The following is a 24073-nucleotide window of genomic DNA, read 5'->3' as shown; positions in this document are numbered from 1 at the left end:
GGTAAATCAAATACTTTTGCTGTCAGGGACACCCAAGCCCCGCCAGCCGAAATCTTACTGCCTGCTAAAGAAACTTATCTTGGGCAGCCAGCAGTACCCCTAACCCTCTGCTGCCAGCCACTGTCCTCTGCGTATGCTAAGGTTCATGCATGTGTGAAAACTGAGCATGCGCAAGGGGGAGCCAGCAGCAACGGCTTGGCTACATTGCCGCCGGCCACCCAAGATGTAAGTTTCTTTGGCGGGGAGAAGGTCACCCCGGAGGGAGTGGAAAACATGAAAAAAGATCTGAAGAAGCTAGAAGAATGGTCTAACGTTTGGCAATTAAAATTCAATGCGAAGAAATGCAAAGTGATGCACTTAGGGAGTAGAAATCCAAGGGAGACGTATGTGTTAGGCGGGGAGAGTCTGATAGGCACGGACGGGGAGAGGGATCTTGGGGTGATAGTATCTGAGGACCTGAAGGCGACGAAACAGTGCGACAAGGCGGTGGCAGTAGCTAGAAGATTGCTAGGCTGTATAGAGAGAGGAGTGACCAGCAGAAGAAAGGAGGTTTTAATGCCCCTGTATAAGACGTTGGTGAGGCCCCACCTGGAGTATTGTGTTCAGTTTTGGAGGCCGTATCTTGCGAAGGATGTTAAAAAAATGGAAGCGGTGCAAAGAAAAGCTACAAGGATGGTATGGGATTTACGTTCCAAGACGTATGAAGAGAGGCTTGCTGACCTGAACATGTACACCCTGGAGGAAAGGAGGAACAGGGGTGATATGATACAGACGTTCAAATATTTGAAAGGTATTAATCCGCAAACGAATCTTTTCAGGAGATGGGAAGGCGGTAGAACGAGAGGACATGAAATGAGATTGAAGGGGGGCAGACTCAGGAAAGATGTCAGGAAGTATTTTTTCACAGAGAGGGTGGTAGATGCTTGGAATGCCCTCCCGCGGGAAGTGGTGGAGATGAAAACGGTAACGGAGTTCAAACATGTGTGGGATATGCATAGAGGAATCCTGTGCAGAAGGAATGGATCCTCAGAAGCTTAGCTGAAATTGGGTGGCGGAGCAGGTGGGGGGAAGAGGGGGTGGTGGTTGGGAGGCGAGGATAGGGGAGGGCAGACTTATACGGTCTGTACCAGAGCCGGTGATGGGAGGCAGGACTGGTGGTTGGGAGGCGGGAAATACTGCTGGGCTGACTTATATGGTCTGTGCCCTGAAAAGGACAGGTACAAATTCAAGGTAAGGTATACACATATGAGTTTGTCTTGGGCAGACTGGATGGACCATGCAGGTCTTTTTCTGCCGTCATCTACTATGTTACTGTGGCTGGTGGGGCGTGGGGGTTCCCTGCCAGTCACACTAAGGGAGAATAAATTTTGGGTAAGCCTGAGTTCAAAGTGGTTGGCCCTGGCCCACCCGTGGCTTACACCACTGATACTAGCAGTAGTTGGCATTGGCGTGCTTAAAATGTATTCATCTGATGTAACTACGGGTGTGTAAATGCAGCAAGAGCGACAAACACCTATGCCCTGCCTATGTTCCACCCGTGTGTATGCCCTTCTTGCAGTTAGCCATCATGATAGCTATTCATATGCCCTTATAGAATAACGCTTAGGATGCTTATGCAAGTAGCTGCTATTTCCCCCTGCATTTACACATTCAAGGGGCACAAAAACGCAGGGACACATTTATAGAATCACCTTTCACATGTTCCCCATCACACCTTTCAAAGAATAGACCAAACTCAAATATTCCTCTTTTTCTCAAGCTGCACAGAGTCTATAAATGCATACCGACTCCCTGGAAAGTGAATCAGATACTTACAGGGGAATTATTACATGGGGATAGATGGAAGTTACCATGGCAGGCACTTGGGTTTCCTGGAAAGAAAAGTCTCTCCATTACCCCAGGTACAAAAAAAATAAGTACCTGTATATACTAAGTAAACCGCTTTAAATGTAGTTGCAGGGGTCATGTGATGGTCTGAGTCTGAGCGGACGCCCGTTGGCTCGGCTCCTCTCTCCGTGCCTCCTAAACCCCGAACAAATGACGAATGCTAATTGACTTACTATCTTATTTGATTGATTCGAGTTTGCTGAACCCGTGGGCAGATTTCTGGCAAGGTGACTGCGCTCTTCAAGGGCTTTGTGGGGATGCCAGTGAAGACGCTGCGGGGCGGGCGAGAGAAACTCAGTACTGCTCCAAAAAAAAATGGCGTCGCCGCCCGCCTCGCCGCCAACGGCAGCTCTAGCTGCGGCGCTACAGGACGACACAGTGCAGGTGTCTATGAGGCACCTGTCACAGATGCTGGATGATAAACTTGCTGAGCTCCATGCAAGTATGGAGGAAATCAAAGACAGCATAGCTGGCCATGCGGTGCGGCTCCAACATGCAGAGGAACGCATCTCCGCCCAAGAGGACCTTGTGGCCGCGGCAGAAGACAGACTCAGTGAACTGGAGGAGCGAATGCGAACCATCGCAGATAAAGTAGAAGACCAGGAGAATTGAGGGCGCAGGAATAATCTACGCCTTATTGGCATAACTGAAGCAGTACCTGAGGCTGAATTAAAGGAGCTGGCTGAACAGTGGCTGCCTCGCTCTCTGGGCCTACCCTCAGAGGTGGGCCAAGTAATTGTAGAGCGTATTCACAGAGTGGGGGTACACAAGGAAGACTCTGGAAAACCACAGCCGGCCATTGCCCGCTTTCTGAACTACGCTGTTAAGACGAAGATACTGGAGCTGTACAAGAAACAGCGGGCATTGGAGTATAAAGGTAATAGAGTGTTGCTGTTTGAGGACTTTTCCTTGACAGTCACGGAGCAAAGGAAACTTCTGGCCCCTTATTGTTCTCAGTTATATGTGAGAGGTATCAGGTTTGCATTTCAATACCCTGCCAGAGTGAGGATCACCCATGAAAACCGCACCTTCAGCTTCACTAAAGTGGATAAACTGAAAACCTTTTTGGCTAAAATTACCTTCTGCGTAGCGCCAGAACTGGCACCAAGGGTCTGGTGCGAATGGTCATGAGCCGGACAAAAGAGTATGAGGACATTACCTTGCTAATTATGATTTGCGAGCTGCTGACAGGACATAATGGAGAGCAAGTAAGATAACGGACATCCGATTTTCTAGCATGGTGGGTTTGTGGTCTGACGTTATTTTTTCTTATATATCAGGCGGGGGCGTGGACAATATTAATCTACTGGATAGTACTAATCCTTCGGTTACCGTTCACCTCTGGTCAGCAGGGCTGCCGAGAGACTGGGCCCGGGGCGAGGCCGCCCTCGGGGTCACCCCCCCCCCCGAGGTCGCCGATTCCCCCCTCCATCCACCACTGGGCCGGACCCCTGCATTGAAATCAAATTTCTGTTTTTGCTCCGCCCCATGTGTGGGAGAATGCAGCCACCCCTTGTTCTGTTTTTAATGCTCTTCATGCAGGGAGGGGGGTCAAAATTGCCGCTGTCGCCTCTCTTGCGGCCGCTCAGAGTGGCATGGACCTGGTGGAGGGGGCAGTTGGGGGGTTCAGAAAAACCCGAGATTCCCTGCTGGAATGGAGAGTTCGCTATTTAAAGAGTGGGCTAAGAGGGGCTGCAGATATGCGGGTCAAGTAGCGACTGTGGGTAAAGGACAATGCCCATCTTTCATTCATTGCCAAGAAGTGTGGAGCCTCCCTCAGAGCTATTTATTCTCTTACCTACAGCTTAGGCACTACCTTCACTCTTTAAGAGGCTCTAGTAGGCAACTTCCATCATTTACTTCGTTGGACATGGTGTTCATGCAGATGTCACAGGACCATAATAGGCTATCTATTTATGTGGGATGCAAAGAGCAACTCATAAAGAAACTACAGACCGCTCAAAACACAGCAGCCACGCTTATATTTAGAAAATCACGATTCGAAAGCGCTAAACCCCTCCGAGAAAAACTGCATTGGCTCCCAATCAAGGAACGTATAACTTTCAAAATCTGCACCCTGGTCCACAAAATTATCTATGGAGAAGCCCCGGGATATATGACCGACCTTATAGACCTGCCAACCAGAGACATAATCGGACCATCACGAACATACTTAAATCTTCACTAACCTAGCTGCAAAGGACTCAAGTACAAATCAATTTACGGATCCAGCTTCTCCTATATAAGCACGCAACTGTGGAATGCACTACCGAAAGCCATAAAAACAAAGTACAACCACCTTAGCTTCCGGAAATCACTGAAGACCAACCTGTTCGAAAAGGCATACCCTACTGACCCAACTTAAGTGCCTGAACCCAGCAACACAACGAAACCAAAGCCATAATGAACACTTTATAACCCTTCTTCTCTACGATTCTCCACATGAACCTCTTTGATAATTACATCACTTTGCATTTGTTTCATCACCGGAGGCGACTAACGCCTCATGGTACTATGTAAGCCACATTGAGCCTGCAAATAGGTGGGAAAATGTGGGGTACACATGTAACAAATAAATAAATAAATCTATGTGGTATAAGATGGAAACCCTCTTCTTCCTTCGCTCAGTTAGCTGGATATTGGAGCTCTGTGTTGGGAACGGAGGTGACAGCACTGGAGTTATCTCGCTGCTTTGTGCTAGCCTTTAAGGTTACACCTAATGTGGGAATGCACGAAATACAACTTAACACATTGCACAATGCGTACCTTACTAGGTGTAGAGGAAAAGTAATGGGGCTGTGGGACTCTGAGGAGTGCACTAGGTGCACAGGCAGCAAGGGGACCATTGTACATCATTTTTTGGAATGCACCATAGTGCAGGTGTTCTGTCAAGGAGTGCTCGCCGTGTTGGAGGGGGTTGTGGGGGTTTCTTTGGAGTGGTCATATGGGATCTTGCTTCTAGGGTCCGACTCGGACTTGGCAGCACGGGGATTGTCACCCTTTCAATGTACGTTTATTCTCCTGGCTATAGTATTGGCTAAAAAAAGTTATATTGCAGCACTGGGTGGACAAGTCTTCCCCGCCCATTACTAAATGGTATGCTAGTTTGACGCAGATGGCGGAGTGAGAGAGGGGTGGTGTCTTCAATCCTACCAGGGGGCCTTCCCATCCTAGCAGTCAACTTTGGCAGAAGTGCTAGGAGCACTTGGCGCAACTATCTTCTAGGTAATACTTGGTTGCGATAATCTTAACTGCAGTCTAGCCTCAGAGGGCTGGGGGGATGGGAGCGAGGGAGTCTTAGTGGGGGGCGGGAGGGGGGATCATTGCTTTTGGGGTCTTTGGTGGGGTCCTTTTGGGTAGGGTTGGTTTGGATTGGGGGGCTTCTGGGGGGAAACAAAACAAAAGGGAAAAAGGGGATCAAGAGAGGGCAAATGCTATGAGTAATCAAGCGGCCATGGCCAATCCTGGTTCTTTATGTTGATAACTTATGTTGATAATTTTTACTGGATTGGATATGACTGGCAGTGGCACGCTGTGGTAATATATTTATGGTAATGTTTTGTTCATTGGCACTTTTCATATTTCTGTTGCATTTACCATGTTGTGAACTGTGCTTTCTCTTGTCAATAGAAATATATATATTTTTAAATGTAGTTGCAAAACAAGCACAGAAAGGCAGTATATAGAGTCCCATTCTCTTCCCTTTCCCTTTCCCACAAAGTTGTATGGCATTTGTTACAACCAGTGGCGTAGGAAGGTGGTGGGGCGGTCCACCCCGGGTGCACACCGCTGGGGGAGTGTCGGCTCCGCTGGTTCCCTGCTCCCTGTGCCCTGGAACAGGTTACTTCCTGTTCCGGGGCAGAGAGAGCAGGGAACCAGCGGAGCCGACGCAGCTCCCAGCGACATGCACTGGGGGCCCGGCCGTCCCTCGCCGCTTTCCCATGTAAGTATGCGCTCCGGGGTGCGCTCCGGAGGAGGGAGGGTGCGCTCCGGAGGGGGGAGGGTGCGCCGTGCTGCACCCGGAGGGGTGTGCGCAGCAGCGACCCGCCCCGGGTGTCAGCTGCCCTCGCTATGGCACTGGTTACAACTGGAAAAATTTGAAGTTTTGTTTTTATCAGAATAAAGATATTTTATTCTGAAATAGTTCTTAAGAATCAATAGCTTTATTCTGTTCTTTAGTAAAGGAAACCAAACGAGTAGCCATTTTCAGTCATCTTACAGTGCTTCCAAAAATCCGAAAAGGTCAAAACTTGCTCACCCTCAATCTCAAAAGCAAGGCAACCATTTTTAGAAGAATAACCACATGACTTTGTTTTAATTCTTGACTCACCCCTGCACTGCTGAGTTTGCACATTCCCTTTAAACATTTATCGAAACAAACCAGCCAAACGAAACCATACATGTTCAAAGCTGTGATTCAGCACCGTGTAATTCTCTGTTCAGTGCCTTGGATTTTATCACAGTTATTAACTGGGCCCCAACAGAACTGGCTAAAGGATTTGCTGATGAAATGGCATCCACAGGCAACAGGGTCAGAGACACTAGAAGCCACAGAGTAATAAACAGGCTTGTAAGACATGACGTGACTCAGATACTCCATTTGCCATGGTGGTGTCTGCTTACGATATGGATGACAATTTTTATGCTGCTTTCCCCAGATCTTTGATGGCAATTCAGATTCCTCTGGAATAAAAGAGAACAACTTTGACCCACCCATCATTGCCAGGTACATCCGAGTATACCCAATGAAGTACAAGAACAGACCAACCCTGCGCATGGAGCTCCTGGGATGTGAAATAGAAGGTAACCACTAGTTGTGGTTTTTTTTTTCTTTCTCTTAAAAACCACTATCCTTAAAACGGGTTTGGGCCATTTGTGCAAGTTTCCTCTCGCCTCCAGAAACAACACATTGGCTTGAATGAGAACTCGTTTCTCAAGGTGATTGGGTGATGAACCAACTGAGTGGAGGAGTGGCCTAGTGGTTAGGGTGGTGGACTTTGGTCCTGGGGAACTGAGTTCAATTCCCACTTCAGGCACAGGCAGCTCCTTGTGACTCTGGGCAAGTCACTTAACCCTCCATTGCCCCATGTAAGCTGCATTGAGCCTGCCATGAGTGGGAAAGTGCAGGGTACAAATGTAACAAAAATAAAATAGATACTGTTGGAGATTCTACATGGAATGTTGCTATTCCACTAGCAACATTCCATGTAGAAGGCTGCGCAGGCTTCTGTTTCTGTGAGTCTGACGTCCTGCACGTATGTGCAGGACATCAGACTCACAGAAGCAGAAGCCTGCGCGGCCACATTGGTGATCTGCAAGGGCTGACTTCTACATGGAATGTTGCTAGTGGAATAGCAACATTCCATGTAGAATCTCAAATAGTAGCAACAGTGGAGGAGTGGCCTAGTGGTTAGGGTGGTGGACTTTGGTCCTGAGGAACTGAGTTTGATTCCCACTTCAGGCACAGGCAGCTCCTTGTGACTCTGGGCAAGTCACTTAACCTTCCATTGCCCCATGTAAGCCGCATTGAGCCTGCCATGAGTGGGAAAGCACAGGGTACAAATGTAACAAAAAAAAATGACTCTAGTTTAAAAAAAAAAAATTAAAGATATCCCTATTGTGCAACATACTGCAGTAAACAATGAGCTAAGTATTGTGGCTGCTTTTCAAGTCCACTAGAATGTGTGGAAATAAACATCAACTCTTACAAGTAATAGGTGAAACTTTTTACTGGACTAACTTGATAGTCCGATATTAAAAATCTCTCCTACAACTTGCGTGTTGTCCTTTATGGGCCCATCCACTTTGGACTCAGGCCCACCCAGCAGCGGTGTAGCAGCATTGTGGCTGGTGGGGATCCCAAAGCCTTGCCAGTTGAAGACTCCCGGCATCTCTCCTTCTAGGAGATCTTGGGGGGGGGTCACTGAACTCCACTCCCCTGAACCTCCCGGTACTTTTAAATCCTTTACTTCTTTGCTGGCAGCAAGCAGCAACACATTCCCCCTGCTCACACTGGCCTGATCCTTCCCTCTGATGCAACTTCTTGTTTGCAGAATCAGGATGTTGCATCGGAAGGAAGGCTCGGAGCTGCGTGAACAAGGGGCAGGGCCGCCGAGAGGGGGGGCAGGGGGGACAAAATTCCCCAGGCCCAGGCCTCCAAGGGGGGTGCAGTGCACTACAGACAGGTGGACCCAGGCCCATACCTACCCCTACCTGTTACACTTGTGGAGGAAACTGTGAGTTCTCCAAAACTCACCAGAAACCCACTGTACCCACATATAGGTGCCCCCTTCACTCGTAAGGGCTATGGTAGTACTGTACAGTTGGGGGTAGTGGGTTTTGGGTGAGTTTTTTTTGGAGGGGGGCTCAGCAGACAAGATAAGGAAGCAATGGTGAGATGTGTACCTGGGTGCTTTTTATGACATCCACTGCATTGCCCCCTAGGGTGCCCTATTGCTTTCCTGGGATGTCAGGGGGACCGGTCTACTAAACATGCTGGCTCCTCCTACATCCCAATGGCTTGATTTTGTGCGTTTTGCATTTGGATGTTTTTTTGTTTGAAAATGGACCAAAAAACAAAACGTCTAAATCACAAAACCTTGTATTTTCAAAAACAAAAGATAGACGTTTTTCTTTCTTGAAAATGACCTTCTTTACTATTCAGATTTTAGACGTTTTTTTTTGCAAAACGTCCAAAGTTGGACTTAGACATCATATCGAGAATGCCCCTCCACGTAACTTTGTAAGTCTAAGTGCTTTGAAAAAGTATCTTTGTAAGTCTATGTGCTTTGAAAATGAGCCCCAGAGTCATCTTTTACAGAACCAGACATAGTTGCTGCTCTGTGTAGTTGTTAAAATAGAGGAAGAAAATCAGCCTCCTTCTCTCTCTCTCTCTTTTTCAACCAGGTTGTTTCGTGCCATTGGGCATGGAAAATGGACACATCAAAGATGACCAGATTACAGCTTCCTCCACCCAGACTTCATGGTTCTCTTCCTGGAAGCCTTCCTATGCCCGTCTTAATTTGCAAGGCTCAGTTAATGCCTGGCAAGCAAAGGTGAAAAAAGTGTATACAGTACACATTTAAATAGGAGAAGGCATTAGGAAACCAGATTTGGATCCGGAGCAGATATCTGAATCTAGGAGCTTTATGTGATGAGAGCAACACACAAAAATGCATGGACATGTGGAGGGTGATTTGTGCACATAGGACCAAATTCTATATATATGACGCCTAAAAAAAAATCGGTGCCGAAAAAAATACGCTTAGGCGTACTCTATAAACATCACCTAAAGTTAGGCGCGATTTATAGAATTTGCCCTGCACCCGTCCTTGAAACTAAAATGTAGGTGCAACCATTTTACTCCAGGGGCGTAGCCAGACAGCAGATTTTGGGTGGGCCTAGTCAAGAAGTGGGTGGGCACCAAATGTTCTCCCCCCCCCCCCCCAATGCAATGAGGCCAGTATCAGCAGCTTAGGAAGCTTAGACTGCTGAAGTGAAAAGCAGTGTTTTCAGCACCATCAGGAGGAGGTCTTCAGCTGGCGAAGCTTGGGATCCCCACTAGCTAGCACTGAATATGTACTGCTGTTGGGTGGACCTGAGCCCTAAGTGGATGGGCCCCGGCCCACCCAGGCCCACCTGTGGCTACGCCACTGTTTTACACTAACTAAAACTTGGTGTAAATGCCTATGCCTAACTGAGGCGAAGATGAGGTGAATTCTGTAACACTGTTCATTGTTTTTAGAAATGCCCACGACACGCTCATGCCCCTTCCATGGCCATGCCTCCTTTTCAGATCCCTGTGGTAGAATTTATGCGGACTAGATCCTTGGCCTATCCAGTCTCTGCCGGACCATGCCATCTATACTGCTAAATTCTAGGTTGTCTGTTGTGTTAGTACATCTCAGTGAAAGGGGGTTGGGGGACAGACAGAGAGAGGTAACCACTTGTAACCACTTGTAACCACTCGCCTCCACCTACCCTCCTCTCTTCCTTCCCGTTCACATTAATTGATTTGATTTGCTTACTTTATTTATTTTTTGTCTATTAGATTGTAAGCTCTTTGAGCAGGGACTGTCTTTCTTCTATGTTTGTGCAGCGCTGCGTATGCCTTGTAGCGCTATAGAAGTGATAAATAGTAATAGTAGTAGTCTCTTGTAACCAGAGCTAATATTGTGATGTCATAATGCCTCAGGCCACCAATAAGAGCCAACCTCATCAGTGATGTCACAATGGCTTGATTGTCCTATACTTGGCTCACTTTTATTACATAGCTCTTTGAGCAGGGACTGTCTTTCTTCTATGTTTGTGCAGCGCTGCATATGCCTTGTAGCACTATAGAAATGATAAATAGTAGTAGTAGGTGATGAAATAGTAACACTTTACAAAGCCTGTCTTTATTGACCGCTCCACAGAAAAAGAAATGTTAAGAATGCTGGGAAAGCAAGCAAGCACACAAAGAGATGGAAATGAGGCATGAAGGGCAGACAGGGATAAGGGAGACAGGAGAGTGTGAAAGTAGTATCTCATCAGATAACAAGGGCTGAGATTTAGCACTTTGTTAATATTTTTATTTCTCTTTTCTTTTTTTTTTTTTTCACTTTAGATTTTTTTATTAAGATAACTCTAAAGAGCACATGCCGCTCACATTTGCCCACGCAGGGGCTCATAAATACTGAACTACTACATCTGGAACCAACTTGTCCACTATCCACCTTATAATTGAAAGAGAAAAACGCCTAGATTTCGACCCAAATCGGGAGATAGACGTTTATCTCACAAAAACGAATAAATCGGTATAATGGAAAGGCGATTTTGGACGTTTTCAACTGCACTCCATCGCGGAAGCGTACAAAGTTCACGGGGGCGTGTCGGAGGCGTGGCGAAGGTGGAACTGGGGCATGGTTATCGGCCGAGGAGAGATGGGCGCCTTTCGCCGATAATGGAAAAAAAGTATGCGTTTGTAGCTAGAACTTAGGGCACTTTTCCTGGACCCTGTTTTTTCACGAATAAGGCCCCAAAAAGTGCCCTAAATGACCAGATTACCACCAGAGGGAATCGGGGATGACCTCCCCTGACTCCCCCAGTGGTCACTAACCCCCTCCCACCACAAAAAATGATGTTTCACAACTTTTTATTTTCACCCTCAAATGTCATACCCACCTCCCTGGCAACAGTATGCAGGTCCCTGGAGCAGTTGTTAGGGGGTGCAGTGGACTTCAGGCAGGTGGACCCAGGCCCATCCCCCCCCTACCTGTTACAATTGTGCTGCTTAATGCTTAGTCGTCCAACCCCCCCCCCCCCAAACCCACTGTACCCACATGTAGGTGCCCCCCTTCACCCCTTAGGGCTATAGTAATGGTGTAGACTTGTGGGCAGTGGGTTTTGAGGGGGATTTGGGGGGCTCAACACACAAGGGAAGGGTGCTATGCACCTGGGAGCTCTTTTACCTTTTGTTTTGTTTTTGTAAAAGTGCCCCCTAGGGTGCCCGGTTGGTGTCCTGGCATGTGAGGGGGACCAGTGCACTACGACTCCTGGCCCCTCCCACGAACAAATGCCTTGGATTTATTCGTTTTTGAGCTGGGCGCTTTCATTTTCCATTATCACTAAAAAACAAAAACGCCCAGCTCACAAATTGTCGAATAAAACATGGACGTCTATTTTTTTTGAAAATACGGTTCGTTCCGCCCCTTCACGGACCCGTTCTCGGAGATAAACGCCCATGGAGATAGATGTTTTCATTCAATTATGCCCCTCCATGCCTATTGCTTCAAAAAAAAGAAAACACAAACTCGTGATATGAAAATCGTCCCCTAAACTACACACCAAAACCATGTGCCCCTAACATACAACATCCCCTTCCCCTTCCCTCCAACCATCTCCAACCCTTACTCAACGTGAGAGCACATGCCGCTCACATTTGCCCACGCAGGGACTCATAAATACTGAACTTCTACATCTGGAACCAACTTGTCCACTATGAGGCAGATGCACTAAAGCTTAATGAGCCTTTAATGACCCTCCAACTAGGAAAATTTGATCCCTTGCATGCATCAAAGGGCTTTTACCGAGGAAGCTAGCAGCTAACGAAAACGGAATGGAGATGAGCAATTAGTGTAAAAGCCCCATTGAAACGAGATGCACTAACCTTTTCCGATTGCCTTTACGCAGGAAAAAGGCAGGAAATCTAACGAGAGGTCTGTACCTCTCGTTAGGGCTGTCAGCTACAAGTTTAAAAGTGAAATGTATTTAAAAAAATAACTAGGGGGGCGAAAACGCGCGTCAGGGGCGTCCTTTATTGACGCCCCAGGTCGCTGCTGCTCCCCTCTCCCTCAGCACCAAAAGAAAAAAAAAATCGGGAGGGGGCAAAGGCGCTTGTGAGGAGCGTCCTGTATGGCCGTCCTTGCCCCCCCCCCCCCCGACGTCAGAGGAGGGCGGGCTCAGGAAGGAAGAAGGGACGTCTGAGGAGGCCTTCTGACTTGCCAATCAGCTGTTCTTGCCCGTGCAGCAGAGGTGAGAGGCGCTGCACGGGCCGGTAAGGCAAAGGGGGGGGGGGTCGTTGGACGGGGGGAGCGGCAGCCATGACCAAAGGGGGGGGCGGCGGGGGCGGGGCACGGGACCGGAGCATGGCGGGAGGCGGAGCTAGTGTGGGAGAAGACACAGGGAGGAGGGCCGGCCCGGGGCTGGGGCTGCTAAAATTTGAGTTTTTTCGTGCAGGGGGAGGGGGGGTGGGGTGGAAAATGGCGACCTCGGGTGGGGGGGGGGCAAGGACAGCCATACAGGACGCTCTTCACGAGCGCCTTTGCCCCCCCCACCCTTTTTTTATTTTTGTTTTGATTTGGGAGCCATGTGCTTGTGTTTTGGCTGTTTGTGGCATGCGCAGAGCAGCTAACATAACGATTGGCTGCTCTGCGCATGCTTTAGGGGCCAATTACCGATGTGTATTGTGATTCTTTGATACATTGTACTTTTCAATACCGATCCGAGCATGTGTGACTTGTTTTGGTGCATTCTTCGTTTTTTAAAAATCGATTTAGATTTTTTAACGTTCGCTTGATGCATCTGCCTCTATGTCTATTGCTTCAAAAAAAGAAAACACAAACTCGTGATATCAAAATCGTCCCCTAAACTACACACCAAAACCATGTACCCCTAACATACAACATCCCCTTCCCCTTCCCTCCAACCATCTCCAACCCTTACTCAACTTGAGAGCACCCCCTGGTTCTTTGGGGCACCCTCATTCCCCTTCCCCTCCCCCCTAACCCACCCCCCTCCTGTAATACTCCACAAACCTAAATACTTGTCAGTCACTGTTTGACTTTTATTTCTCTTTTCATTATGTGTCCTCTACTGTTGGTTACAGGCAAACAACAACCAGCAATGGTTACAGATTGATCTTCTCCAGTCCAAGAGGTTAACTGGAATCATCAGCCAGGGTGCCTGGAACCTCAACAGCGAAATGTTCGTGAAAACATATTCCATCCATTACAGTGCTGATGGCAAGGTCTGGGAACCTTATTTAGATGAATCAACGTCATTGGAGAAGGTACTGATAGACTGCAGAATACTGTGCTCCGAACAAAACATTTTAGAGAACTTTAAGGGGCTGGTATTCAGCCTGTGAGAGGCAGGCTATCAAAGTCCCGCGGTTGGTGCTGAGCCCGGATAGTCAATGCTGGGCCGTCTCCAGTGACTGGCATTGAATATCTGGGGTTTATTTGGTCGCTATAAACATAACTGTCTTAAGTTAATGGTCAGCACTGGCCAGTTAAGTTTATAGCGGCCAAAGATAGGCCTGCTATTTTGGTGGCCCAATTTGACCACTTAACTTGACCGGCAAAGCACTGAATATTCACAGATAACTGGAAGTGCTATTTAACCGGCCAGGAGCCATTCCTGGCCAGTTAAATAGCATTGAATATCGGCCAGTAAGTGCTTAGATTAACCTGTTGCCTGTGCAGGCCCTGATTTAGGCTTAAGAAACACAGGCAAAGGCCTGGGCCAAGCAGGAGCCTGCTCCCACTTACTTTAGGGCCATGTGCACGTCAGTAGTGTAGCCAGACTTGCCATTTTTGGTGGGCCCACAGTTAACATGGGTGGACCTTTCCAAAACTCCCTCTTCCCTTTGTCCTGCATCTCTTTCCCTCTCCTCCACCCACAAATCCAGCATCTGCCGCTCCTCTGCCTGCAGCCTAGCAACTCTGCATCTCTCTGAACCCCCTTCCCTTCTCTACCTTAGAACTGTCACCGACAACAGTGATTCATATCCACCTCCTGCATCAGCCTCACAGGCTTCCCTCTGCCACTTATCGCCAGAGTGGAAACAGGAAGTGATGTCGGCAAGGGCAGGACGTAGCAGAGGGAAGAGGAGTTGCCAAGTTGTGGGCAGGGGAGGGGCAGATGCTGGATCCAGGGGGTGGAAGAGAAAGAGACAGAAGGTGGCTGCTGCTGAAGTATTTGGGGGGGGGGGGGGGGGCTGTATTGGCTGCGTTAATGCCATTCACTTTGTACCAAAATAAAGAAAAATATCATAGAATAAGTTTAAAGGAATCAGAGAGTTAGAAGTGGTTTTTATTCTTACCAGCACAGCTTCAGATATCAGTTTCAAAGTCTTGGGAAAATATCACATGTACAGAATCTCAGTTAGAAAAATATCATCACATGTACAGAATCTAATATCAATAGCTTAGGTAATAATAATAAGCAATCAGACTAATTTGATAAGGAACAGTTGTAAGGAGGACAAAGAAAATGAGAGAGAGAGAGAGATCAGCACATGTTTTCTGGAAGTATGGAGAGAGAGAGAGAGAGAGAAACAGAGAGATCACCAGGGTTGCCAGGTGGAAATTTTTTTTCCAGCCCAATCCAGCCCAAAAAACAGCCCAAAACCCACCCAAACACAAACCCCGCCCCTGACACCCCCGCCCCCGCCGTCATCAACCACGCCCCCGCCGTCATCAACCCCGCCCCCGCCGTCACCGGCCCCGCCTCCCACGTCATCGGCCCCGCCTCCCACGTCATCGGCCCCGCCTCCCACGTCACTAACCCCGCCCAAAACGTCACTAACCCCGCCCAAAAAACGTCACTAACCCCGCCCCCCCCCGCGGCCGAAAAAACCGCCCTGAAGCCCAAAAACAGCCCAAAAAACCGCAACCCGCCGCGGGCAAAAATTTCCCGCGGCGGGTCGCGGAAAACCGCCCAATTGGGCGGTAAAACCGCCCACCTGGCAACACTGGAGATCACAGGTGTTTCCTGAGACCATGCTTTCTTAGAGAGAGAGAGAGAGATAGGTCACATGTTATCTGAAAACATGTAGGGATCAGCATATGTTATCTGAAAGTATGGAGAGAGAGAGAGAGAAATAGAGAGAGAAATATATCAGGGGTTCAAGCAGAAAATATATCAGTGGTTCTGAAGTGAGATAAAATATAAAGAAAGGAGAGGATAGTTCTCTGTTATAAAGAAATAGTTCTTACCAGAAGCAATGCAGAAATAAAGGAGGGAAAATATATTTCCTGGAGAATAGCCAATTAGCAAGGATGCCCTGAATCAGGACAGAGAAAAGTCTCTTGCAAAATATGGCTAATTCTGAAGATAGATTTCTTTGTGTGCAGGTATTCTTATAGAAAAAGTGATGTCGTCACCTCACCCCCCTCCTACACCAATGGAAGGTAGCATAGGTGTCCTGCCCAGAGGCGTATCTGCGTGGGGCCACAGGGGCCTGGGCCCCCGCAGATTTCGCCCTGGACCCCCCTACCACAGACCCTCTCCACCTCCCCCTCCCCCCCGCCCGCCCGCCACCAACCCGTCGCCGATCTTTGCTGGCGGGGGACCCCAAGCCCCCGCCAGCCGAAGTCCTCTCTTCCGTGCAGGATGCAAGTTTCAACGCTTCCTGTTCTTCTGAGTCTGACGTCCTGCACGTACAACGTGCAGAACGTCAGACTCAGAATTTGGAATTCAGTCTGACGTCCAGCGCGTTGTACGTGCAGGACGTCAGACCCAGAAGAACAGGAAGCGTTGAAACTTGCAGCGGCGCAGCCTGCATGGAAGAGAGGACCTCGGCTGGCGGGGGGTTGGGGTCCCCCGCCAGCAAAGGTAAGTGACAGCAGCGGGGGAGGGTGTCATTGGTGGCGAGGGGGGGGGGTCCGGAAATGGCGGGGGGAGGATCGGTGGCGCCGGGGGGGGGGCTAAAATGTGCCCCCTCCCTCTGGCTCTAGCCCCCCCTACCGCCCGAGTCCAGATACGCCCCTGGTCCTGCCAACACCCTATTGGTACATTTGACCTTGCCATCTTGTAACTGAAGAAAAGATGTGTATTCCAGATACTGGGCTGCCATAGTAACAAAAGCCAGGGATGTCTGCATTCCTGTCTATGGCTACCAGCAGTGACTAGCAGCCAGGTACAGAAAAGACAGAGGGGGGATGGGAGGCAGTACAGTACAGGTAAAGTAGAACATCTTTTTACAGGCCTCATTGGCCATCAGACAGGGTGGGTCTGAGCCAAGAATGGGTGGGCCTGTGCCCACCTGTAGATATGCCACTGGTGCTTGTGCTGCTTCGGAGGGGCACCACTGCAGCACTGCCTTCTTTTGCTCCTCTTCTGGCTCGCCAAGATTTGGGATTTCTGACACCCCACCACCACCACCTTTCCCCCACCGATTGGGATCTTCTGTCTGGTCTTGCCTGTTGGTGTCAGAATCTTTAAATCTGGCTCCACCTTGGGATGGGCAGAAAGCATTTTCATTATCCCAGGCAATAGATCCCATGTGTAAGGGGTCCCTCATCGGACTGGCATAAATCCTTTGAGTTCCTGACCGCTTACTGACGAGAAACAGACTGTGAGGAAAAGTGTAGGGTAAGTATCTGAAAGATAACGTGATGTTCTATTGATCTGCTGTAGTTAAGATCTGAATATAATTAGTAACCTTCAAATTTTCACCATATTTAGTTCCTTTATCTTGTAATTCACAATGTTATGAGTTCAGGTTAAGAGTGAAAAGGGGTCAGATTAGCAAAAATTTCATGATCTCTATAGGGGGGGGGGGGGGGGGGAGGCGGGTAGATGAAGAGGGCCAAATGTGAACTTTCCTTTCTGACAGGCAAGAGAGACCATATGATATCTAGCGATGCAGATTACTCAGGATTTGAACCAACAGTTTGGTCAGAATTATGGCAAGGTGTTTCAGGAAATATGGAGGGATATATATATAGAGTTGCAAAGGGAGGTCTATTTCTTGTTTGGGGGACAATGGCAGTTATAAAAATGAATATGCTAACTAGGCTATTGTTCTTTTTTTCAGACACTACCAGCCTGCAATGAGATATAGTTCAATAAATTTGGGGGAAGACTAAACGTAGAGTGATGAGAACAGTTTTATGGCAACGGCAAGAGCTGTAGGGGGGGGGGGGAGGAAGTCCCAATTTTTACATGGTATTATTTAGCAGAGCAATTAGGACCCTTGTTAGAGTGGAAAATGGATAGGGTGGGATAAAGCAGCTCTAAAACTAAAGCAGAAAGGTTACAGCGCAGGGGTGCTCGATGCAGTGGCGTAGGTACGTGGGGCCTGAGGGGGCCCGGGCCCCCGCAGATTCACCCCTGGCCCCCTGCCGACGACCCCCCTCCCGCCACCAACCCTCCCCCACCATCGCCGCCAGCCCCGCTACCGCATGATTTACCTTGATTGCTGGCGGGGATGCCCAAACCCCGCCAGCCAAGAGTGTTCTTCAGCGCTGGAGTTAGTAAACTCTGGCGCCTTCATTCAAGAAAGTTCGTCTGAAGGATCAGCTGGTTTTGACGCCTTACGTCCTGCACCGTGCATGTAGCCCCGTGCAGGACGTAAATGCGTCAAAACCAGCTGATCCTTCAGACGAACTTCCTTGAATGAAGGCGCCGGAGTTTACTAACTCCAGCGCTGAAGAACACTCTTGGCTGGCGGGGTTTGGGCATCCCCGCCAGCAATCAAGGTAAATCATGGGGCGGGCGGCGACGGCGGCCGAGGGTTGGTAGCGGGAGGGGGGGGGAGTTTAAGAGTGTCGGCGCGATCGAGCGGGGGAAGGGGGGTTGCCGGAGGGGGGGGGAGGCGGCTTAACAGTGCCCCCCCATCTCGGGCACTGGCCCCCCCTCCTGGCAAGGTCTGGCTACGCCCCTGGCTCGATGTCTGCAACCCAGTCGGCTTTTCAGGATTTCCACAATGAATATGCATGCAATCTGTTTGCAAACAATAGTGGTAGTGCATGCAAATAAATCTCATGCATATTCATTAGGGAAATTCTGAAAACCAGTCTGGGCTGCGAACCTTGAGGACCGACACTGAGCACCACTGCTATCGCGGATGGTGATTACGGCATCTATTATGGAGAGATCTCACCCGATTTCATGTGGTCACTAGTGATCACAAGATTTCTGCTAGTCTATCCCCTTTTTCACTCTTAACCTGGACTCATAACTTATTGTGAATTGCAAGATAAAAGGGTCCTTTTATGAAGCTCTGGTAAGCGCTAGCGTGTGCCTACCGCAGTTTAAAAGGGCTTTCTGTGGGACACACTCAGGCATCCTGCAGTAAGACCCAAATGTGCATGTACTATTTGCACACTAAAACTATTTTTCATTCTTTATGTCTGGTGGGTGGAGAGTGGGTGAGTCTGTGCATCTACATTACTACACGCTGATTAGCACAGGATTACCGTGTCAGCCCTTATCACCTACAAAATGCGTGGCAGGAAGTGCTCACGTGGTAATTGTAGTGGTGACATTAGCACATGCACCAGTCATTAGCTTATGCATAGATAAATACTCAATAATGTTTTTTGAAGACCTCAGCCAGGAGAAAAGATGGGTGTTGTTTCTTATCCCATCTAAAACAACTCTCCAAATCATCACTGGTCATCTTTTTTTTTTTTTTAATATCCTATATAATAATTTGCCATGTCTGGCTGCCTGGGTTCGTAACATCTCCTGACATCAGCCAGCCTCCAGCGTTCCATTCCCCCTCACTGTCCCGCCATTGCGTCAAGACATAATGACAGAGGGCGGAACAGTGAGAGGGAAGGGAACGCTGGAGGCGAGTTGACGTCAGGAGGGATGTTACAAACAAAAGCCAGCGCCAGCCAGCCAGAGAACGTTCAGGTACAAATCGAGGGGAGGAGAGAATCGCGGGACATCGAGGGGAGGGAGGGAGGAAGGGCAGGGCAGAGGAGAATGGATGGGATGGGAGGACAGTAGAGGAGAGACTCGCGGGACACGAATGGGAGGGCAGGGAAGAGGAGAATCGCTGGACATGGAGGGGAGGGCAGGGGAGAAAGAAAAAAAAAAAAGCTTACATGACAGCCTTCCTAGGGCCTTAATGTTAGACATTAGGACATAACCATAAATACCAAATATAGAAAATTGACCATATTACTGCTGCAGCGCAAATGGCCTTAGCACATGGGAAAAACCTGCATAAGGGCACACTAAGGCCACTTTCTTCCTCAGGGACTGTCCTTCTTTGTTAAACTGTACAGCGCTGCATAACCCTAGTAGCGCTCTAGAAATGTTAAGTAGTAGTAGTAGTAGTACTTTGTAAAAGGACTTCAAAGAAACTACGGGGATCTTTTATTAAGATGCACTCATGTTTTTAGCGCACGCTAATCTTGGGCATGCGCTAAATGTTGAGACGCCCATAAGAATGCATTAGTGTCTCTAACATTTAGCGCGTGCCTATTTTTAGCGCACACTACAAACGTGAGCGCGCCTTAGTAAAAGACCCCCTCCATATGGTGAAAATATGAAGGCTACTAATTATTATATTCTGATGTAAATTATAGCAGATTAATAGAAGATTACATTACCGTTCAGATACTTACCCTATACTTTTCCTCACAGTCTGTTTCTGCACATTCTTCAACACCCCAAACTTCCACAGTGAAAGCCAGAGAGAAATTTTAGGCTTATATAGTCCCGGGCATCTGATTTGTCACACGAGCAGAGGTCAGCAGAATTATTATATCACCAAGCAGCGGCACCAGCAGCTAAACTTCCCTCTGCCGCAGCCTGCCCCCTTCTAACATCACTTCCTTCTTCCACAAGCGTGGACTGCGGCAGAGGGAAGTTCCAGTGTCACCATCACTGTGAGTTCCTACAGACTATAAAGTAACTGATTTTCTGTAGTAGCTACTGTCTCTCTAATACCATGTATGATGTGTACACAGGGAGGGAGGGAGGGTGGGCGACCCTGGAACTGGGAGGGAGGGAGGGGTGCCACCCTGGAACTGGGAGGGAGGGGGGAGAGCCACCCTGGAACTGGGAGGGAGGGGGGGCAACCCTGCAACTGGGAGGGGGGAGGGGCGCCCTGGAACTGGGAGGAAGGGGGGAAAAAACCCTGGAACTGGGAGAGAGGGGGGCCCCTGGCACACATTCTCACACACATACACTCTCTCTCACACACACACACTCGCACCCAGTCTCACTCTCTCTGTCACACACACACACTCACACATTCACTCTCTCTCTATCACACACTCACTCTCACACACACTCTGTAAAACATACACACTCCGAGGAAAACCTTGCTAGCGCCCGTTTCATTTGTGTCAGAAACGGGCCTTTTCTCCTAGTAATATATAAAAACTGTTTCTTTACATTACATTATACTAGGTGCTTATATACTGTACTAGTCTCATGAGTTCAGCATAGTTTACAAGATCAAAAGAGGCCGATGAGATTCAGGATGATTACAAATTGTTCACAAGCTGCCTAACAATTAATATAAAAATGTCTTGCGTAATCTTTAAAACATCGAGGGCTCCTTTTACAAAGCCGTGCTAGTGATTGGCAAATGCGACAAAGCCCATTCAATTCCTGTGAGCTTTGTTACATTTGCTGCGCCGGAATCACTAGTGCGGCTGTGTAAGAGGAGCCCTGAATAATTAGTCACTAAACTTATCTGCTCAGGAACAGAATTCCACCATTTGGCAAAATAATTTTTTTTTGTTCCATTTGTACCCCGCACTTTCCCACTCATAGCAGGTTCAATGCAGCTTACATATTATATACAGGTACTTATTTGTACCTGGGGCAATGGAGGGTTAAGTGACTTGCCCAGAGTCACAAGGAGCTGCCTGTGCCTGCAGTGGGAATCGAACCTAGTTCCCCAGGACCAAAGTCCACCACGCTAACCACTAGGCCACTCCTCCACTCCAATTTTGATAAAGTAGATTTATATATAGCTTTTTTGACCAATTTATAGGAGACAAATTAACAAAATTAGTCATATTGCCTGGGGATTGGCCCTGAAGAATAAGAAAAGTCATAGAACACAGCTTGAAAATAGCAGGTGCTTCAGTAGAAAGCCAATGTACTTTCACTTAGAGGGGTGTCACTTTCTCACTGAATCATGTTAAATGATTCCTAGAGGTAGGCATGGGAATGGTGGTAGAAGCAGAGGAGGAAAGTTTCGTAGCTGAGGAGGATTTGGTTAAGCTAGTCACTAAGGTGGTAGGTGATAATCAGCCACAGAAAATAGGAAGCGATACTGCTAGGACCAAAAGCAGGTAGTAGTGAGAAGTGTGCCCCTAGCCTTTCATGGTAAATCTTGTGAATTCCTGACTGGGAAAGAGCCCAAGTTTCAAGACTTATTGAACTGATACACACAGAGAGTAATTTTCAAAAGCCATTTATCCATGCACATAACTATTTACATGAATAAATGGGTCATTTGAAAATGCCTGCATCAGTATGACAGCGCAAAGTTTTTTGAAGATCAGTTGAAAATAACAACAACAACAACAACCATTTCTAAAGCGCTACTAGGGTTACGCAGCGCTGTACAATTCAAACATAGAAGGACAGTCCCTGCTCAAAGAGCTTACAATCTAATGGACAAATGTACAGTCAGTCAAGTAGGGGCAGTCAAATTGGGGCAGTCTAGATTTCCTGAAAGGTATAAAGGTTAAGTGCCGAAGGCAACATTGAAGAGGTGAGTTTTAAGCAGAGATTTGAAGATGGGTAGGGAGGGGGCATGGCGTATGGGTAAAGGAAGATTATTCCAGGCATAGGGTGAGGCAAGGCAGAATGAGCGGAGCCTGGAGTTGGCAGTAGTGGAGAAGGGTACTGAGAGAAGGGCTTTGTCCTGTGAGCGGAGGTTGCGGGCGGGAACATAGGGGGAGATGAGGGTGGAGAGGTAGTGAGGAGCCGCAGACTGAGTGCATTTGTAGGTAAGGAGGAGGAGCTCGAATTGTATGCGATATCTGATCAGAAGCCAATGAAGTGATTTAAGGAGAGGGGTGATATGAGTATATCGGTTTTGGCGGAATATAAGACGTGCGGCAGCGTTCTGAATGGATTGAAGGGGGGATAGATGGCCGAGTGGGAGGCCGGTGAGGAGTAAGTTGCAGTAATCGAGGCGAGAGGTAATGAGAGCATGGACGAGAGTTCTGCTGGTGTGCTCAGAGAGGAAAGGGCGAATTTTGCTGATATTGAGGAGGAAGAAGCGACAGGTCTTGGCAGTCTGTTGGATATGCGCAGAGAAGGAGAGGGAGGAGTCGAAGGTGACTCCGAGGTTGTGGGCAGATGGGACGGGGAGGATGAGGGTGTTATCAACAGAGATAGAGAGTGGAGGAAGAGGAGAAGTGGGTTTAGGAGGAAAGACAAGGAGCTCGGTCTTGGACATGTTCAGCTTCAGGTGGCGGTTGGACATCCATGCCGCAATGTCGGATAAACAGGCCGATACCTTGGCCTGAGTCTCCGCAGTGATGTCAGGTGTGGAGAGGTATAGCTGGGTGTCATCAGCATAAAGATGATACTGAAAACCATGAGACGAGATCAGCGAGCCCAGGGAAGAGGTGTAGATTGAGAAGAGAAGGCCCAACTTGTATGCTGGCAAAGGTAGGTGCAAGTTTGTGTGTATACTTCCTTTGGCAATTTTCAAGGCAAAAGCACTTTTGTAGTCTCTCCTTTGAAAATCAATGCAAAGACTGTGGGTAAGATGTACCAGCGGACCTTTGCAGCAGTGGGGACACTGAAAATTGGTGTCATCATGCGATACCCAAAACGTTAATTTTTGAAGCTATAAGAAAAATATAGAAAAATCACTTGAAGACAAATACAGAGATGGTTTACAGTACTGACAAAGTTCCCTTCTTTGAAATGCACTTTCAGATCTTCACGGGGAATACAGACGGCAGTGGACACGCCAAGTCACGCTTCAGCCCGCCCATCATTTCCAGATTCATCCGTATTATTCCCAAAACATGGAATCGGAGCATTGTCCTTCGACTGGAGCTCTTTGGTTGTGACACTTCTTAGGGGATTTGCTACAGCTGTGACAGAAGGACTAATGCATACAGGCATATAACAGAAGCAATGCAAGATGGCGAAGAGATTTAATTAATGATGGAAACATGGGACAAAAGAACTGCAACAATGAAGATAAGAGTCAGGAAAAGTCTGGAGAGTGTTCCTGCTACTAGTGAGACATGCACATTTTGAAATCAAAGGGCTGTGATTTTTAAAATAACAGCCTTACAGAGTTTAATTATTTGTAAAATGATCATTTACTGCCTGCAAACATAGATGCAAATATAAACTTAAAAAAAAATTTTTTTTTTGTATTGGATCAATATCACGAGGTTGAAATTAACAATTTATTTCAGAATTAAGTCTTTAGCCTGAAAGAACTTCCCTCCCCCTCCACCCAACCTGCTGCAGCCTGGTTTAGAATTTTTATTTTATTTATTTATTTTTGTTACATTTGTACCCCGCGCTTTCCCACTCATGGCAGGCTCAATGCGGCTTACATGGGGCAATGGAGGGTTAAGTGACTTGCCCAGAGTCACAAGGAGCTGCCTGTGCCTGAAGTGGGAATCGAATTCAGTTCCTCAGTTCCCCAGGACCAAAGTCCACCACCCTAACCACTTGACTTTGAAGTTTGGTACATTTTACCATTTGCGCTGACAGTGCCAACTTTGAAGAGATCCTGCAGGGCGGTTATAGATGCTGGTTAGTTGCAAATCTGGCAGTATTATGTCCAGCACGAGCATAATGCTTGCTCAAAATTTCAAGTCCGTATCTTTGTTTGCATGGAAGTTGTTGAGGTCTGAATATTGGTCCAAATATGTTCCGATGAGTCGCGACCAATTTTGATACACACTTTGAGTCAACTTGTTTGACTAGATTTTGCATCCATAAAATGTATTTCATCGGAATT

General features: G+C 47.9%; 1 protein-coding gene across 1 annotated transcript in view; it reads left to right on the top strand.

Moving 5' to 3' along the window:
• Positions 1–23555, top strand: part of F5 (coagulation factor V) — a 154502-nt gene extending 130947 nt beyond the window's left edge. The window contains 4 exon segments of the mRNA XM_030202234.1: positions 6546–6690; positions 8794–8942; positions 13253–13435; positions 23026–23555. Coding sequence (XP_030058094.1) covers positions 6546–6690; positions 8794–8942; positions 13253–13435; positions 23026–23172 — 624 coding nt within the window. The 3' untranslated portion in view covers positions 23173–23555.
• The last annotated feature ends 518 nt before the right edge of the window (positions 23556–24073 follow it).

The sequence above is a fragment of the Microcaecilia unicolor genome, chromosome 4 (genome assembly GCF_901765095.1).
Source record: "Microcaecilia unicolor chromosome 4, aMicUni1.1, whole genome shotgun sequence".
In the NCBI taxonomy this organism is placed as follows: Eukaryota; Metazoa; Chordata; class Amphibia; order Gymnophiona; family Siphonopidae; genus Microcaecilia; species Microcaecilia unicolor.
Note: the sequence above shows the minus strand (reverse complement) of the source record. Positions and strands in the feature narration are given on the sequence as shown.